The sequence below is a fragment of the Muntiacus reevesi genome, chromosome 9 (genome assembly GCF_963930625.1).
Source record: "Muntiacus reevesi chromosome 9, mMunRee1.1, whole genome shotgun sequence".
Lineage (NCBI taxonomy): Eukaryota > Metazoa > Chordata > Mammalia > Artiodactyla > Cervidae > Muntiacus > Muntiacus reevesi.
The window spans coordinates 81,003,254-81,023,900 of NC_089257.1; the positions used below are offsets into that span (position 1 = coordinate 81,003,254).

Here is a 20,647-nt window from a genome sequence, read left to right on the forward strand (position 1 = left end):
ATGTTTCTTGAAGCCTAATGCAATACAATTTTCCCTCAGAATCCATGGGCGATTGTTCGGACCCCTGAGAATACCAAGATCTGAGAATGCTCAAGTCTCTTGTATAAAATGGATTAGTATTTGTGTATAACCCATGCACATCCTCCTGAACCTTTTAAATCAACTCTAGATAATGTATAATACTACTACAATGTAAATAGTATGTGAATAGTTTTTGTTGTGCAGAAAATTCAAGTTTTGCTTTTTGGAACTTCCTGGAAATTTTTTTTTTCCCTTGAGTATTTTCAATTTGTTGTTGATTGAATCTGGGGATATAAAGGGCCAACAATATTTGTTCACCCTTGTACCCATAGCATTTATCCCCTACCAAGTTCTCATTACATGCTGTTTGAATACATGAATGAATGAATAAATTGTTAGATTTCTAGTAGCAGCTTTGGATTTATTTAATTGATGAAAAAGTAATTTTCACTGCAACAGAAGCAACTGATTACATAACAAATGAAGGCCTGCTGTGAAGCACAACAGCCAAATCCTAATTTGGCTCATTTCTATTTACATGGAGTGTCATAAGCCAATTACTGTACCACTTGGACAGTATGCAATTTGTATGTGTATGTATATATATACATATACATGTATATATTTTTTTATAGTCATGATAATGATCCTGGCTTGTTTGAATTTCATTATGACCTATCTACTTTTCCATTAATTATCTTTATCTAAATTTAAGAACTATAAACCACATTCTCATACTCCATTTTTAACACTTGCATGGTTTATTTCTTTTTTCCTTTTTATATATGAGCAAGGTAGGCAGCTAAAACACAAAGCAACAGAGAAATGAATAGGTTCAGAGACTTCAATTACAAACTACCTTAAAGTAAAACTCATTCTCTTTTCATTACCTTACACCTCAAGGTGCCAAAACTTGCATTTAATTTCAGGTTTTAAAGGAGATTTTATGTCTACCCATAATCTGTCCTCATATAGTTTGCCCAGGAGAGCTTAGCTATTTTCAGTTAAAATTGATCCACCTTTACCAGACTTATGGTTGAACACAAAGACTAAAAGACATCAATCTCTTAACAGCTCTTGATGGGATTGGACTACACCTATTGTGCTCATTTTAAAGGTCGGAGTACCTCTAAAAATACACCTTTTTTGAGTTACAGAGAAATCATATTTACAATTTCACAGAAGAGAAAATGTTAAATTTAATTTGATGCTTAACACTTAAAGTGTTACTTTCAAATCACAGTAATGCTTCATGCATTCCACATTATCTCTATAAGACAGGATAATGATTCTAAATAATCTGAACTGTGAGAACTTGCTCACAAATATAAAATTTTATCCAAAATAAATTATCATCCATTAAGTTGAAATGTCAAATACCCTGAACAAAAATATCTGACTCATAAAAGTATTTCCAAGGTCAATAGATTATTGAATACAATCAATATTAGACATAGAAAGAAATCCAATTCCTAACTGCTTTTTTTTTTTTTTATAATTCAACATAATTACTTTGTGTTTTTAAACATTTGATCTACATATGAAATTGACTTCTCTGTGGTCAGAAAGAAGAGTTAGTACAGTTAACTTTAGACACTATGCATATCTTTTCTAATGAAAAGTCTCAGAAATTAAATATTAGAAATGTTGACAATATCATGATATACATTATATATAACAGATTCTAAAAAAAAAAAATCAGTTTTTCCTTTTTTACATTTCATAGTGAATTTGACTACTTTTCAAGAACGTGAAGCATAGCTTACCATCTAGTGAAAGTATATATACTTCATTAGATGTATTTTCTGCCATATGGTAAATTTTAGGTGATGAAGATCCAACATATATTTGTGGAATGGAGCTGATAATGCTTCTTTCCTCAATTTTAAATAATAAAGAAGGAACTGATTTCATATGTGAGGATGGATATTTTAGATTAAGGCCAAATATTCCTGACAAAGAAAATAAATGAATTGAAATTTGAATGGATTCCTTCCTTCCTTTTTTTCTTTTTCCTTATTCCTTTTCTTTCCTTTTATTTCATTCTTTTCATCACCCCTCATGTCTCTTCTTTCTTTCTTGCAAGACACCAATGTTATAAATAGTAGAATTTTCAAAAAGTACTCTAAAATCTGTTTGTAAAATTTTACTTTTTACAGTTCCTACTGTCGTTTCCATTTGATTGCATCTCTCAGGGAGATTTTCAACAATGTCTTCAGAAGAAAAGTTTTTATTAAAATAAAGTCTTCTAAGAATTCATTTTATTATTATCATTTTTTTACAGAGTATTCTGGAGCTCTTCCTGGCCTCCCTACTTCATACGCTGCTTTGCAAAGAATTAAGAAGAGTTCCTCTTCAGCCCTGTATGGTTCAAGGCCTAGACCACGATATAGCAGCCCTTCATTAGGAACACTGAGTGTTTCTTCACCAAGCTGGCGAGGGGCAGCTCAACATTATTATTCCCCCATCAATCTTTATCATCCCTCAGATGCCTTCAAACAAGATGGTAAGTGTCCAAAGGAAAATTACAGCTGTCGGAGTTAAGCAGGGAAAAATGAATTTATTCAAGACTATTGAAATACAAGTTAAGCCTATTGCCATAGAGGAGAGAGGTTAAGCTCAACTCTGAAATAGCAGTGAGTTTTTAAGATCTGGAAATGTGTAGGACATTAAGAAAGACTTTGGTCACTGTACTAGGCTGTCTGTGATTACTAATCAGTGTTTCTTGAAGTTAACCTCTTGCCAGCCCATAGAGACTGGGAAATAGGGAATCTCCATTTCTTGATGACCACATTAAAAAAAAAAAAACAATGGCTCCCAGTTCCTTGAGAAAGACATTTTTAGTTTTTGAAACTGGTAAGAGACTGGGCAACGGTCTACATTTCAAAGAAGCAAAGAAAGAATTTATAATTGCAGATTTTCTGAAGTAAATTCTCTAAGAAAATGGAGGTTAGGGGACCATAGTCAGGAGGAAACCAGTCAAAAGTTTAGTGAAGCTGAGGAAAATGTTAGTCATCTTGTTACTGAAAGTGTTAGTCCCTCAGTTGTGTCCAAGTCTTTGGGACCACCTGGACTGTGGCCCACCAGCCTTCTCTGTCCGTGGAATTCTCCAGACAGGAATACTAAAGTAGCCATTCTCTTCTCCAGGATTCCTGCATTTCAGGTAGTTTCTTTACCATCTGAGCCAGTAGGGAAGCCCAAAGTCAGCTTGGTCATAAGCTAAAGTTATGTTCCATGCATCTTCCAGTTTTTTTCCCCCATGTATTTAATTATACTTGTTTCCAATTCTGATTTAGGATTAGGTTCAGGACAGTCACTCAGTCATGTCCAACTCTTTGTGATCCCATGGACTGCAGCACACCAGGCCTCCTTGTCCATCACCAACTCCTGGAGTTTACTCAAACTCATGTCCATCATGTCAGTGATGCCATCCAACCATCTCATCCCCTGTCATCCCCTTCTCCTTCTACCCTCAGTCTTCCCCAGCATCAGGGTCTTTTCAAATGAATCAGTCCTTCAGATCAGGTGGCCAAAGTATTGGAGCTTCAGCTTCAGCATCAGTCCTTTCAAAGAATATTCAGGACTGATTTTCTTTAGGATTGATTGGTTGAATCTCCTTGCAGTCCAAGGACACTGGAGAGTCTTTTGCAAGACTACAGTTCAAGAGCATCAATTCTTCAGTGCTCAGCTTTCTTTATGGTCCAACTCTCATATCCATACATGACTAATGGAATATATTTATATTATATTATAATATATATAAATATTATATATTTATATTATATAAACACATTTATATACTGAAATCAAAAATATAACATTTGAAAGGACAATCTGACAATGAATAGCAAAAGCATCAATATAGTCATATCCTTCTGTCTCATGTTCTATTTCTAGAAATGTGCTTCACATAAGGAGGTAATAAACAATGTACACAGAGATATAAGTATACACAACATTATTTATGAGTAGAAAACAAGAAATAATTTAACTGTCCAACACAAGATAGTTAAATAAAGGGTGACTATGCAGCTATTAATATTATGATTTGAATAACATCTTCTAAATGTTCTCTTTGTTATTTTTGTGTATACCAACGAAACATTACAAGGTTGTTAACAGAGAGAAGCACTAGTATTTGATCATTACTAGGTTCTCTGCCAGTTTCTTTTGCATAGCTTATATCAGTAATACTCTCAACAAACACATGAAGTGGATGTTATCACTGTCTTCTTTGGAAGTGGAAACTCAGAAGACATATAAGCATCTTTAACAAGGTCACATTTCTAATGAGTAACCAATATAATTTTAAGTCTAATACACTTTGGGCTATATTTCAATTATGACTAATAAAGGGCTAAACACTCTGAGAAACACCTTGCAAGAATTAAACTACTTGGAAAAATCCTAGGAATGTCAAATTAGGTTGTGGTATTAAGCCCAGGTAAACAGACTCATGCCTATGATTTATGCCAGCTGTGGCCATGTGGACTGTCATCTTATAGCGTTATCATTTAAATTTTACTTAAGCATGGTGTTAGTTCCTTAAAATGTTTTATTTTTCAGTGTACTTATAAGCTTTAAGCTTTCATAATATGTTCTGTGGGAAAAAATCAATAGAATTAGGAGATAAGTCACAGCTTCGATGAAAATATTTGCAAAAGGCACACCTGATAAATGACTGTTATTCAAAATGCACAAAATACTTTTAAAAATCAACATAAGAACTCAACAACATGAGTTAAAATGGCCCGAAGACTTTAACAGACTTGTCATCAATGAAGATAGGCAGATAGAAAATAATTATATGAAAAACTATACCACATCCTATGTCATCAAGGAAATGAAAATCAAAACAACAATGAGATGCCATTACACACTTATTAGAATGCCTGGAATCCAGAACACTGAAAACACCAAATACTGTTGAGGATTGGGAGCAACAGGAATACTTGTATCTTGCTAATGGGACTAGAAAAATGTACAGTTTTTGCAAAAGAGTTTGGCAATTCCTTGTAAAACTAAACATACTCATCACATGGGAGAGATGGATAAGCAGAGTATAGAAGATTTTTAGGGCAGTGAAAATACTTTAAATGTTATCATAATGATGAATATATGTCCTTATACTTTTGTCCAAATCTATAGAATGTACAAAACCAAGATTGAACCCTAACATAAACTACAACTTTCTCTGATTATTATGTGTAAATGTAGGTTCATCTTTGGCAAATATGTAGCATTCTGGTGAGTCATGTTGATAATGGGAGAGAGTATGCATGTGTGAGGATGAGATAGGAGAAAACCTCTTTGTTAATTTTATTGTAAACCTAAAACTGCTCTAAAATAAATTATTTAAAAAACCCATTACTTTAACGTCATATTCCTCAGGCAGAGATGTGTTGGAACTTGTGTTATTTAGGCAACATTGTTTATTTTATGAGATTATACCAAGATAAAATGTATTGAATGGTCACTGTGGGATATTTTGTATTTGTTATAATTTAGTACCATTTAGTGTTCTGCTCGTTTATTCTTTTGTTCCAAATATACTTCAATATGGCTTGCAGTGATATATAAAATACAACTAGAAAATATGAATTAAAACACATGAAAGTAAGGAAAACATGAAACTTCAGGACATAAAATGGAGCTGGGTTTGAAACTAATTCAGGGTGTCTACTGTAAATGTCTATATATCTGTCAGAGGCTAGTCCCATTTGGGGTAATTAGTTAAAGAAAAAGAAACTGTGGTCAGCTACATATTTCCCACTGGTTTAAGGATTAAAATGAAGTAGAGAGTAGAAATGAAGCTATTTCTGACACTAAGATTAGACAAATTTTCTGGAGGGCCCTCATTAACAACTTATTATTTGATGTAATGTTTAGTGACCCAGACAATATTCCTGATGTGTACATAACAATGAGTTTCATCTGCTTCAATAAAGATAGATGAAATCCAATTATCAATAACAAAATGGGAAGTAATTATCTAACATTGTGCTCTTTAATCTTTAATGTTCATACAATCACTTGAAAGCCTTGTTAAAATACACCCCGTTTCAATAGATCAGGAGCGAGGGCCATATAAGCTGCATTTATCCAAAGCTTCAGGGGATGCTTATGCAGTTGGCCTGTGGACTATGCTCTAAGCAGCAAGACCCTAGGCTGCAAACTAGTTTGATATAATTTAAGTCTTCTGTTGCTCTAGTTTAATCCATATTTAGAGGATCAGAAAGAATGGATAGACTGAGTATTTTCCAAGTAATCTTCCATAACTGTTTTCTCATCTGAGCGTTTGAAAGATCTTGACTAGATGTGACTTTGAGTTTGTTCTCTCTGATAACAGCCCGACATATGGCTTTTGTCAGGTAATTCCCTTTAACCTCAATAGAGAGTAAAGCTGGTTTTGACATGCTTTTGTGAAAAACAAGAAAACTAACAGAGGCTGAATAGAAAGTCATTCCATTCCTGCTCAAGTGAAGCCCAGAAGTACCCCAGATAGGGTTAAGATTTTTCTGAGCAACATAAAAGTGTAGTTTGCAGAGCAATTTGGGAAAGCAATTCCACTTTGGTATATACCACCTGGAATAACCCTCCCACACATGCACAAGAAACTATAAAAGTACACTCACTGCAATATAAGTTTTTAAAACAAAAAATTGGAAACAACCCACATGTCCATCAGAAGGGAAATGGATAATACATAAATTGTGTTTTTCATTCATTGAAAAATTAAAACTGTTAAAGACAAACATCTTTGTACAACAAAATAGATATATTTCAAAATATAACATCTAGTGAACATGGGAATTTGCAGAATATCACATACAATGTCACTTATGTAAAAAAGTAAGAAACAAAGTAATATATTGAGTTGGCCAAAAAGTTTGTTTATGATTTTCCAACTATCATATGGAAATTTTTAATATGTGAACTTGAGACAGAAAGGGATTATAGTGCTTACCTCTAAGGACAAAGGGAAATGAGATCAAGGAAATGGTACCAGGATATGGAAGAGAGATGACCTCACTGTGTGATATTTTATTTCTTAAAATATGAAATATGAAACAAATATTATGACCTGTAGTAGGTAGACTATAAAATGGGTCACAATGATTCCTACTTGCTGCTATTTATAATGTGATCCCTTTTCTTTCACTGTGGGATGAAGCTAATAACCTTCTGGAGAATAGATTATATTTCTTTCAACACTGAGTTATAAAAGACTCTGATTTGCATCTGACTTCTGTCCCAAAGAAGAATGCTTAAGTAGGACCTGAGTAAACAAATGTTGACTGATTTTGGGTTTGGCTGCCTAAAAAGAATACTAACCTGTTGAGATAATCACAGGTAACACAGGAAAATAAAATACATGAAACTTACAAACAAACAACAACAAAAAACCCTTACAATCGCAATATTGTAAGAAGAATGCCCTGTAGAAGGATGGTGAAGACATCAACAAAATAAACAAAAGTTTATGTTTATTATCTCAAAGTCTCTGTTTGTCATGAAACCAGATGTGGGTTGACTTGTCCTCTGGCTCTGTGTCTTTCACAAGGTAGGACTTCAGCCTCATCTCAAGGCTCAGATAGGTACCAATCCACTTGTTAGCTCACTTACCTCACATAACTGTTCACAAGATTCAATTGCTGAGGGTTTTTGGAGCGAGTGCCTCGACTGCTCATCGGTTGTTGGCCCAAGACCATTCTCAGGGGGCTTTTCCATAAGGTAGCTCACAGCAGGGGCAGGTCAGAGGAAGAGAAGGCAAACAAGACGGCTACAGTAAAAGTATCACAGTGAGTCACTGATTCTTGGTTGAGGTGAGAAAGTAGAGACAGGGAAATAAATAAATTTTGAGCTAGACTCAAGAAGGGAAGAAGAGAAACTGAGAGTGCCTAAAAGAGAGAATGCTCTTCATTTGAGCTGAGCAACCAGAGGCGTCCTCTAATTGTTCTTTCTGTTTTAACCTGATACTGCTATTTTGGATAATGACAGTGATCACTTCAAATTATTCCAGTGAAATGTTCCATGAACCAAAGGGCATTATCAAGTTTTAAAAAAATTGAGTTGTAAATAGTTATTCTAAAGTATTTGTTTGAATGCAAGGAATATCATTTAATTGATTTTAAAAATTGACTGTTTAAATTAGAAATTCTCATGGTAGTATAGGTTAATCAAAAGCCCTTATGAGTCAGGCACCTCGACACCTGCAAAACATGTTCTAGTTTGGGATTTTGCAATGTAGACAAGGGCTATTAATCACTGCTGGTACTATACCTGTTACTCCCATTATAAAAGAACAACCAATAAATTGGTCTTTGATTTCGTCTCTTTTTTTTGTTGTTGTGGTTTTAGTGGGAGTAAAGATAACTAAGTGTAGGGTGAATTTTATTCTTCTATATGTGATCTGATAGGTGAGATATTTTCTTCCGGGCAGAAGGATAGTCTGGATTAGGAGTGATTCTGACTACAATGTTTAGGTTTTTACTGGTGAAGCCCATCTGTGGAATTCAGAGAATACAAATGTAACCTCATGGAAAAAAATTGTGGTTCTTAAAAGTTGTTGCTGTTTAGTCGCTGTGTTCAACTTTTTGTGACTCCATGGACTGCAGCCCATGGACCTGGCTTCCCTGTCCTTTACTATTTCCCAAAGTTTCCTCAAACTCATGTCCATCGAGTAAATGATGTTATCCAACAATCTCATACTCTGTCACTCCCTTCTCCTTGTGCCTTCAATCTTTCCCAGCATCAGGGTCTTTACCAATGAGTCAGCTATTTGCATCAGAAGAGGTAAATGACATTTAGCACCATCAGAGCTTTAGCATCAGCTAAAGCATTGGAGCTTCAGCATCAGCTAAAGCATTGGAGCTTCAGCTTCAGCATCAGTCCTTCCAATGAAAATTCAGGGTTAATTGTCTTTAGGATCGACCTTTGCAGTCCAAGGGACTCTCAAGAATCTTCTCTAGCACCACAATTCAAAAGCATCAATTCTTTTGTGCTCAGCCTTCTTTATGGCTCATATTCATGCATGATTACTTTAAACAGCATAGCTTTGACTATATAAAAAGGACTTCCCTGGTGGCTCAGACGGTAAAGTGTCTGCCTACAATGCAGGAGACCCGGGTTCAATCCCTGGGTCAGGAAGATCTCCTGGAGAAGGAAATGGTAACCCACTCTAGTATTCTTGCGTGGAAATCCCATGGTCGGAGAAGCCTGGGGGAGAAGAATCCCATGGTCGGAGAAGCTACAGGCCATGAGGTCGCAAAGAGTCAGACACAACTGAGTGACTTCACTTTAACTATACAGGACTTTGTTGGCTCTGCTTTTGCATACACTGTCTAGGTTTGTTATAGCTTTCTTTCCAAGGAATAAGTGTCGTTTCATTTCATGGCTGCAGTCACCATTCACAGTGATTTTGAATTCCAAGAAAATAAAATCTGTCACTGCTTCCATTTTTTTCCCTTCTATTTGCCATGAAGTGATAGGAATGAATGCCATGATCTTAGTTTTTTGAATGATGAGTTTTAAGTCAGATTTTTCTCCGTCCTCTTTAGCTGAAGCAATTTTTTTTTTTTTTTTTTTGCTGCATTTAAGTATATAATTTTGGATCTTTTTAATTCCCTCAATGATAAGTACAACCTACAATTTATGTACCACTCTGAGTCTATCCAGTTTTTGGAGTTGCTACCATTGGCTTCTGACATCTTGGAGATTCCTGAAACCTACCAAATTTGTTGCCTCATATCCTCAGGACCTTTGGCTGAATTTCATTGTTGATGTGGCTTGTTTCCAGATTAGGTTTGGAACATGGGCAATGGCATCATGACTCAAAGTGATCTCTGTGTTGACAATTTTCTGTTGTTTCCTCAAAATACATTTTGCCGGTACACTGTCTTGGAGATCAAATAAAACATTTAAATGATCTTTTATGAGACTAATAACTCCCTCCGGGCAAGGAAAAGGGTACTTCACTTGGATGATATACTCCTCTGTAAATCAGATCACTCTATTTTCTCTCAGTTTAAAACTTTTTTTTTACTTGAAGGATAATTTACATTACAGTGTTGTGTTGGTTTCTGAGGTACAACATGAATTAGCCATAAGTATACATACATCCCCCCTTCTTGACTCTCCCTCCCACCCCACTCCATCCTGCCCTAGGTTGCCACAGAGCGCAGAGTTGAGCTCTCTGCTTTATGTAGCAGCTTTCCACTAGAGTTGAGCTCTCTGCTTTATGTAGCAGCTTTCCACTAGCTATTTTACATAAGATACTGTATATAAGCCTTATGACTTCATGACTATTCTTTGAAACTTTGATTTTACTGTTTTATTGTATTCTTAATTTTTGAGCTATTTTTATTATTTTCTGTTACTATGTTTTTCTCTCCAACTTAATTACATGCCATTTGAGCAAAGACCATCTTGTATACTTCTGTTTTTTTTCTCTTTCAGTACTTAGAGCAGGGCAAGCTTAGTAAGAGATTAACAAATATTGTTTAATTAAGGATGCATCTACTTGAAGAATTTGAAACATGACTTCAGATTAAATTTCTAAACCATGACAGAATATTTACCTGAAAATTGTAAAACTAAACTATGCTTTTTGAATTGCAAATGAAAAGGAGGGAAAAGCAATGTCTTTCATCTGTTGACAAGTAGCTAGTGATTTGACATCTTCTGAATGTTATATGGGATCAGTTCACTTTGATTATTCTCATGTGATAGCATTTCTGAATCATCTGACCTCTCTTTCATAGGTACATTAAAAGTGATGAAAAAAAGCTATTAGACTCAGTTTATAGTATGTGCACAACATAATACTACTACCCATGAAACATTCATCACAATGCTTTTTAATAAATCATGTTCTTCAATTCTTAGAAATCCTTGAAAGTTATAATGACAGTTCACACTTGTTTAACTTTTATAAAGAAACAATTTCAATGTTAAAAGACACCTTAAAGAAAGGTTTGGATATTATCTTTAAGAATTTATCTTATATTATTATATAGTGTGAAAAGTCTTTTTATTTTTTCACATTCTGTGAATGTCACCATAAAATGCAATTTCTAACCAAACATTTCAAAATTTTTGGAAATTATCACATGAAATAGACTAATGACCATTAAAGTTGAAATTGTTTTAATTGCATTGGACATGATATATTGATATTTCTTCTTAGATTGTAACACTGATATGCTTAGTTCACATTACATAAATAAGATATACAAAGTCATTGATTAGAGGTAACCAGTAGGTGGGAGCTTCCCTGGTGGCTCAGATGGTAAAGAATTTACCTGCATTGCAAGAGAATTGAGTTCGATCCCTGGGTTTGGAAGATCTGCTGGAGAAGAGAATGTCTACCCACTCCAACATTTTTGCCTGGAGAATTCCACCGACAGAGGAGCCTGGCGAGCTGTAGTCCATGGGGTAGAAAAGAGTTAGACACCACTGAGTGACTTTTTTTTTTTTTTATAAAGAAAAGAACAGTAGGTGGAGAGCATTAGATCTGGCATTAGGCTTAACTTTTGAGAAAAATTGGAGAAGGAAGTGGCAACCCACTCCAGTATTCTTGCCTGGAGAATACCAAGGACAGAAGAGCCTGGTGGGCTACAGTCCATGGGGTCACAGAGAGTCAGACACGACTGCGACTAACCTGAGAAAAGTGGATTCAGAAGTAGTCGTCTAAAAGAGGATATAAGTCTGAAAGACAAGTTTATAATCTAGGGAGACATGGTAATGTGTGGGAGACTCAGGAAACAATTGAAAACACATGACCCAACCAAGAAGCAAGGCTTCCCTAGGGAACCTGGCTGTAAAAGTCTCACATAAGGTGATCCTTAAAAGCTTTCCAGCAGGAAAAAAGTTAGTATCTGGATAGTCTATCAATAAGGGTTAGAAATTTCAAAGAGGATTAGAGTGGATGAGATGTCAGCTTGATCCTAATACATGACTCTGCAAGGGAAACCAATGTCTCCATAAACAAAATGACATACCAGTGCTTCAAGAAGCTTCACCAAGAGAAGGGCATGTGGACATCAGGGTCGCATTTCACAGTAGAGCTTCATCCTCCTATTTAGGCATCTCTGTCTAAAGACTACTGCCAATACCATGCTAACTTTAGGATCTGGTTTATTGTTCTAGTCTGATTCTAAGAAATGGTGACACCTCTACTTTAGAGGTGCTTTTAAAATTTGTGGAGTAGTTTTGGTTGTCTTAATTTTGATTCAAGTATGTTAATTTAGAGAGTGGAGACTAGGAGTGCTAAATGACCTATAATTATAAAGTATAGGACTCTTAAATGGAATGAAAATTGTCTAAACTTTTTTGCACCAAGAATCTATCTGTATTATATTATACACAAGGTATTTTGATATATAATGGATATGTCAGTGAAAAATATGTAAATTACAGCAAGATTATATTTAGTTTTGTCAAGAATAACAGAATTTGCTGACCATTTAGAAAATCACATCACCTAACACCAATAACACTGGCAACATGTGATTAATCTAAATTACACTTAGATCAGTTTACATTTGTAGCTGCCACATCCAAGGGGTTTTATCAACAAAAGCAAGCTTTACTTTTTTATGTCTTCTATTACAATTTGTTCTTGAGAATTTACATATTGAATTAAATATTATTTTATAAATATTATTTTATAATGTTACTTATTCTATATTTTCCCTTTCATTAGACTAAAAAAATATATAGGTAAATTAGAATATCCTTTAATTTATCAATAAGAGGAAAATTATAAAATGTTTGTTATTAAAAGAATTTAAGAACCACTAGCCTAAAGATGGATGTGCAGCACTTTTTCTTAAATTCTATACTGCTTTTTGGACATAATAAGACCTGAAAGGATGAAATGTTACTAAGGCCTAGGAATAAGAAAAAGGAAAAGGAGAAAGAGGAATGATTTATAAGTGTAATGCAAACATTTGGAATTTATGGTAGTCTACATAACTGCTTCCAAACCTAGCCCCTGTCTTCCAGTCAAAAGTAAGGCCATCTTGTCCCCAAAATTTGGATGATATAATCCTAAGAGAAAGCTATCTAGAGAAACTCAGGGGTTACTTTTCTCACATGTAAACCTTAAAATTTTAGTTAACTGTCATGAAGACCTATTACTTCCATGAATGCAAACCTCTTGGCAGGAATATATACTTCCTTCAAAAACTGTCACCTACCTAGGTGCACTGATCCTTAACCTGCCATGTGATTGCCCTACAGAGGACAAGATCAACAATGCATAGCATAAAATCAGTTCAAATACAGAGACTAATAATGCTACACATACATACACCAAAAAGTACGAAAGGATTTATTAGTCACATGAAACTTTCTGACAAGAACAGGGTAGGCTGGTCTGAAAATGGCTTGAGCATGGAATAGGCGGGGATGAGTGGCATTAATCTTGTCATGGCAGGGGTGTGGGACTGGAGTGAGAGCTCCTATGTAGGTTGAGTTTGCATGTTATGAACTCTTTTACTTGAGTCAAGGGAGGGATGAGTGCCATCCTTCCCCTGAGGTGAAGAAAAAGGGAAAAAGTGACTGGCGTGGCTTGAAAGTCATCATCAGTCAAATATAAAAAATGGAGTCAGACTTGACTATGGGATTGTACAGTGAAAGTCAACCATGTGAAAATACAAAACAAAAACCATAACATCCATATAATAAAAATGTCTAAATAATGACCCTGGGCCTTCTAGAAAGGTTATCAAAATAGGATTTATAAATAGAGACATGGGATTAAAACCCATTTTCAGAATTTGGTCATGTTAAGAAGGACTGGGGCTCAAGGATTAAGTAGAAAGTCAGTTATAAAAACTGGAGCACTAAAACTGGTACAGATAGACACAAGGCTGAGTGATTGAATATCTCCTTTCATAGGCCATTGGCCTGGGAATATACTTAGCTAAGTAGTAGTTCAAAGGCCTGAACTAGGAAAGGAGAATATAAGTAAGGTTCTATAATCTAGGAATATATGCTTCAATGACCACTGCTTCTTAATCAGATTGTGAATCTTTAAAGTTATTTTGCTTTTAAATGTAATATCAATCAAGCAAGGTAATTCTGGATGCTATAACAAATAATGACACAATACATGTTTCTTTTCTAGTCACATTCTGTTCCAACTGTTCCACTTATGTTATTCTCTATGTGGAGAGTTTGGAAACCATGTAACATCTGTGATATCTATTGGGACCTCACTGGTGCCTACTGCTTCTTTTGTTCTTGTTATTCAGTTGCTCAGTCGTGTCTGACTCTTTGTGACCCCGTCGACTACAGTGCTCCAAGTTTCCCTGTCCTTCACCATCTCCTGGAGCTTGCTCCAACTCATGTCTATCAATTCAGTGATGTCATCCTACCATCTCATCCTCTGTCATCCCCTTCTCCTCCTTCCCTCAATCTTTTCCACCATTAGGGTCTTTTCCAATGAGTTGACTCCTTTACCTTTAGCTAATTGACAGGTGAAGAGAGAAGGAGTGGATTTCACATATATTATTTCAGTCCAGAAACAAGTCACATTGGGGTCCCAGTACAATCATAAGAAAGGTTAAATAAAGTATTTCAATATTCTTAGGGAGAATAAATGGGATTAATGAGCATCTAGCCAATTCCTGTCACACATGAATAGGCAAAATCTATCAAACATAACTGTGTGTTAATGGTGACATAAAATTTCACTGTAGATGATCATTTTGACATTGAGTATAAGTAGACACTTAAAATATTCTTCATTTATTAATTAATTATGATTAAAATGGTTCAAAGTCAGTTTATTGATTATATTAAAATAAATTTGTTTTCTAATGAATAAAATTTAAAGTTAAAATATTTTGTTTAATTTTTTAATTTTACATAACATTCTATCAGGGGAACAGAAGATATACTTAGTAGAGTCTTCATATTTTAATCTTAATGGTAATTTCTGTAAATTAAGTGTTATTGATGTGCTAATCAATTCAATTATGGTAAAATCTTAAGTAAACTGTATTTTAGAACAGAATTGAATTAAAAGATGTCATCATCTAGGACACAAACATGTTTCTTATTTTAAGACACCCTTCACTTTTGAGAATCCTAACAATTGGCCCAGATGGTAAAAGAATATGCCTGCAGTGCAGGAGACCCAGGTTTGATCCCTGGGTCATGAAGATCCCCTGGAAAGGGAGTGACTACCCACACCAGTATTCTTGCCTGGAGAATTGGATGAACAGAGGAGCCTGGCAGGCTACAGTCCATGGGGTGGCATAGAGTCAGACATGACTGAGCAACTAACACACAACAACAAAACAGTAATTGGTTAAGTCTTCATACATTACTAAAAGTGATGAAGTTATGATTGGATACATTCCAAGGGATTATTAGAATGGAAAGATTATCCTTCTAATTCTAAAACTTTAAGGTTCAATAATACTTAAATCAAGTATTTTCATTCTCCCAAGTATGATTACTTGCAAATGGTATTTTTATTCTCTATTTTTCTGGGAAGTTCATAGCTTTCATAGCTATGGCTTGTCTTAAACACATTTTTCTATCATTAATATGGAGAGATGAAAATAGCTTGTTAATTATCTATTATTATATAAAAATTACCTCAAAATTTAGCAAATTGAAACAATAATCATTCATTTTCTCACAAAGACTGTGGGTCTGGAATCTAGTGGTAGTTTAGGTGGGTGGTTCTGGCTTAAGCTCTCATGAGATGATATGTCAGTCAAGCTGTTGCTTGCAGCTGCATTCACTTTTGAAGGATTGACTGATGAAGTTCCACTTCAAAACATGCTCATGTAGTTGTTAGTAGAACTCAGTTTCTTTTCGGTTGTTGGCCAGGCCAGAGATTTCAGGTTGTCATATGTGGACTCCTCCATAACCTGAACAAAATCCATGTTTTCAACTTTTTCAACAACTGTCTTCCCCCGAGGAAGTGACTGACATTGTATGAACAGTTTAAAGAACACATAAAAAAAAAAAAACAAAAAAAAGAACACATAAATAGAGTCAAAGTACGTATGACAAGATAACAGAAACTGATAATAAACAATTCTTAAAGTGCAGGAAACAAATGAAAAGGACAAATAAAACCATTAAAGAATTGAAAGCATCGTTATTGGTAACATAGAAACAACTGAAAAAATAGGAGCATAGTAAACAAATTTGGAAAGTCAAAGAAATAGGAAAACAATAAAAATTTAAACTTGTTACAGGGGGTTTCTGCAGTGGTACAGTGGTTAAGAATTTGCCTTCCAGTGCAAGGGGCATGAGACTGATTCCTGGTCCGGGAGCTGAGATCCCAGGTGCCTCATGGCTAAAATAACAGAACATAAAAAAGCAATGGCAGCAATATTGCAACAAATTCGATAAAGACTTTAAAAATGGCCTACATCAAAAATTTTAAAAATACTTTATAAAAAAACTTATTATAAAGATGATGAAGCAGACATTAAAAAAAAAAGCCAATGTAGCCTAAATGGTATGAAGAGGATGAAACAAATGAAGAAGAAATCTTCCAGAAAAATGAAGTCTTGGGAGGGAAGAAAAGATGGTGGAGTAAGAATACATGGAGCTCAACTTCTCCAACCAATACACATAAAGGAATAGATCTACGTGTGAAACAATCTTCATTGAAAATGAACTGGCAAGACTCCTGTACAAGTAAGAATTTAAGAATATACACATGCAATTGAGTAGGAAGGGAAGAAAAGCAATTGAGTCAAAACCTTGTGCCCCTGGGAAAGGGACTCAGAGGACAAGGAAGATTATAAGAGTAGATACCCGCCCTGGGGAGTGAGTGACTGAAGCCAGAGACAGGGTGTCCCGTTGCTGGAGTCCCACACAGAGTAGACAAGCCTCCTTGGCTGGATGGAATATGTTTGGACCAGATAAAATGTCTGGAAAAGCTTGCAGTACACTTATGAGAGCTCTACGCATGCTAAATAGCCCCAAGGCAGGGGGCAGAGAGAGGTCTGCTGTTGTGACTGTGGGTTTCCCACAACCAGCCTCTGTTTGGTGCATGCCACAGTCAAGTCAAGTGAATGCTCTGACCCCACTCTCTCCACGGCACAGCACAGTTCTGGATCTGGAGCAGACCAGTCTGGAGGAAGGTCACCAGGAGGGGATGCAGAAGCTACCTAGTCCTGGGGCATAGCCCACGGAGAGTGGGCCCAGCCATAGAAGGCATTCCTCAAGTTACGTCCCCAAAGCTTCCTAGACCCTGACAGTAACTGCTCCACCAATCCCTCACGATGTGCTTAGAGTCCGTATGGGTCCTGCCACCCCCGAGAAATGACTCCACGACAGTGAGACGGTAATGGAGGCAGCACAGGAGGGGACGGTGATCAGCTGGGAGGAACAAACGGAGCGCACACCCAAGGCTGCGCCTAATCAGAGCCACAGCCGCCTACACACGCAGCACTTGCCGCTCTGCTTGCACTTGAGTCTCACTTGCTTCAGCTCTCCCTGCTTCTGGGGCAAAGAACCTGGCTTGGGGAGGGAAAAAATAGACACTTAAAGGGAATAGAGCCACTTTGAACCCAATCTTCAGGGCTTCTGTTCCAGCAGCTGGGGTCATATCCCCACCCTTGACACTGAGGTATGAGGAAATCCTACCTCATACTCAGTGCCAGCTTTAGCCCCTCCATCTCCAGTCCCATTTTTATCAAGGTGATATCTACCAGCACACCCTGAGGAAAGACGTGACTGACATCTACTTCATATCAGCACTCCTACCAAAGGCACTAGATACACCCAGTTTGCATAGGGAGGTTCTCACATTAAAAAAAAAAATTACTTAAAGACTGTAACGGGCAATTGTTTCAGTTAAATTCATAGAGCCAGAGAATATTAAGTAAAATAAAAACTCAGAGGAACTATTCTTAATGGAAAGAACAAGAGAATACTCCTGGAAAACAAATAAACACAAATAAGTTATCAGATAAAGAATTCAAAATATTGGTACTAAAAATGTTAACTGAATTAGAAAAAGAAATTTGATCTTAACTATTGAACATTTTAATAAAGAACTGGAAAATATAAAAAGACCCAATAAAAATAAATAATTCAATAGACAAAACACAAAATATACTAGAAGGAATGAGTAGCAGACTAAGTGACAGAGCAGAATAAGTTATCTGGAAGATAAAATAATAAAATCATCCAAATAGAACATGAAAAATAAAAATAAATTTTATAAACTAAAAGCAACTGAAGAGATTTCTGATCCAAGTAAACAACACAAGAAATGAAAGAGGGGTAATAATAACAACTCATATCACAGAACTACAAAAGAAAAAAAAAATCACAAGAATATCATGAATAGTTATATGTCAACAAACTGTACAGCCTATAGGAAATGAACAAATTTTTAGAGAGATGCAAACAACCAAGATAGAATCACGAAAAAAACAGATTTCTTGAATAAACTGTTCACTAGTACTGAAAATAAATTTGTCAATGTAATTTAAAAAAAAGACAGCAAACAAAGCCACAGAATTGGATGCTTTTTATGTGGGAACTCTACTAAACATACACAGAATTAAACCTATCCTTCTCAATCTGTTTCCAAGATGGAAGAAGATGGAACACTCCAAAATCCATCGTATGAGGCTGCAACTACCCTGATACCAAAACCAGACAATAATTACAAAAAAAAAGTATAAGCCAATATCTTTGATGAATATACATATAAAAATGCTCAACAAAATATCAGCAAACTGAATCCAAAAATATACAAAAAGGATCATAAGCTATGGATCAAGTCATATTTATTCCAAAGACACAAGGATGATTCAACATTTGCAAATCAAACATGAAACACCACATTAACAAAAGGAAGGATTAACATTAAAAATTAGCTCAATAGATGCAGAAAAAAAATCTGAAAACCTACAACCTCCATTCACGATTAAAATTGACATAAAACTGGGTATACCAGGAACACATATTAACATAATAAAGGTCACTTATGACAAACCGACAGCTAACATTATATTTAATGGTGAAACATTGAAAGTTTTTGTCTAAATTCAGAAAAAATCAAGGATTCTCACTGTTGCCACTTCTTTGTAACACAGTGTTGGAAGCCCCAGCCACAGCAATGAGACAAGAAAATGAAATAAAATGCATCCAAACTGAGGGGAAAAAAAGAGGTAAAACAGTCATTATTTGCAGATGATATAGTATTTCATACAGAAATCCCTACAGTCTCCAAGAAAATCTACTACGACTTAGAAATGAATTTAGTAAAGTTTCAGCATACAAGATTAAAATACAGAAATCTGTTGCTTTTCTGTATGTTAATAATGAACTATCAGAAATAAAAGGTAAAAATTAATCCTGTTTAAAATAACATAAATAAATGAATACATAAAACACCTGGGAATAAATGCAACCGAGGAGGTGAAAAATCTATTTTCTGACAATTATAAAGTATCAATGAAAGAAATTGAATATAATACAAATGAATGGAAAGATATCTCTACCTCTTTCATTGGGATAATTAATAGTGTTAAAATAGCCATGCAATTGAAAACATCTCCATATACAATGATAGCCCATTAAGATAGCAATGACATTTTTCATAGAGCTAGAAAAAATTCTTAAAATCTACATGGAACAACAAAAGATTCTTATTTGACAAAACAATCTTGAGAGAAAAGCAAAAAGCTGGAAGTTTATGACCCCATACTTCAGACTATATTACAACGCAAGAGTAGTCAAAAAAGCATGGTACTGGCACATAAAACAGACACATAGATCAATGGAACAAAATGGAAAGCCCAGAAATAAACCCATGCACCTATAATCTATTAATCTATGATGAAAAAGGAAAGAATATGCAATGCAGGAAAGATATTATCTTAAATAAACAGGGTTTGGAAAGTGACAGCTACATGTGAAACAATGAGACTAGAGCATTTCCTCACACCGTATACAAAAATAAACTCAAAATAGATTGATGACCTAAATGCAGGACCTGAAACCTTCAAGCTCCCATAAGATAACATAGGCAGGACACTTGTTGACATAAATCTTAGCAATATTTTTTGGATCTGTCTCCTAAGGCAAAACAAATAAAAACAAAAAGAAACAAGTAAGACCTAACTTAAGAAACAAATGGGGCCTAATTTAACCTAAAAGATTTTGTACAGTACAAGAAACCTTTTGACCAAACAAAAAGACAACCTACTGAATAGGAGAAAATATATGCAAATAGCATAACCAGGAAGGGATTCATATCCAAAATATGTAAGCAGTTCATACAAATCAGTATAAAAGACAATGTAATTAAAAAGTGGGCAGAAGACCTGCATAGCCTCTCCTACATGCCTTGAGGGTGTACTATCCTTTGTTTACCAAATAAAACTGAGCTGTAACCGAGGTGTAACACTGGTCTGCCTTTTCAACTCTTTGCTGTGGTTAGATTGAACTGAGGATACTACACCCTCTCCCGACATATCTGGTGCCAAGACCCACATGTAACCTGGCTGTGGCAACCTCAGCAGGGCCCCAGTGAGGTGGAAGCCCATCACAGCTGAAGCCCAATATGGTGAAATTTCACTCGGTGAAAGCTGAGCACAACAGAGACCCAGCACAGCAGAAGTGATAG

General features: G+C 35.5%; 1 protein-coding gene across 1 annotated transcript in view; it reads left to right on the forward strand.

Moving 5' to 3' along the window:
* Nucleotides 1-20,647, forward strand: part of CNTN5 (contactin 5) — a 1,527,443-nt gene that overhangs the window by 940,931 nt on the left and 565,865 nt on the right. Inside the window, exon 4 of the mRNA XM_065944251.1 lies at nucleotides 2,306-2,527. Within this exon, the coding sequence (XP_065800323.1) occupies nucleotides 2,306-2,527 (222 nt within the window). The remainder of the gene's footprint in view (nucleotides 1-2,305; nucleotides 2,528-20,647) is intronic.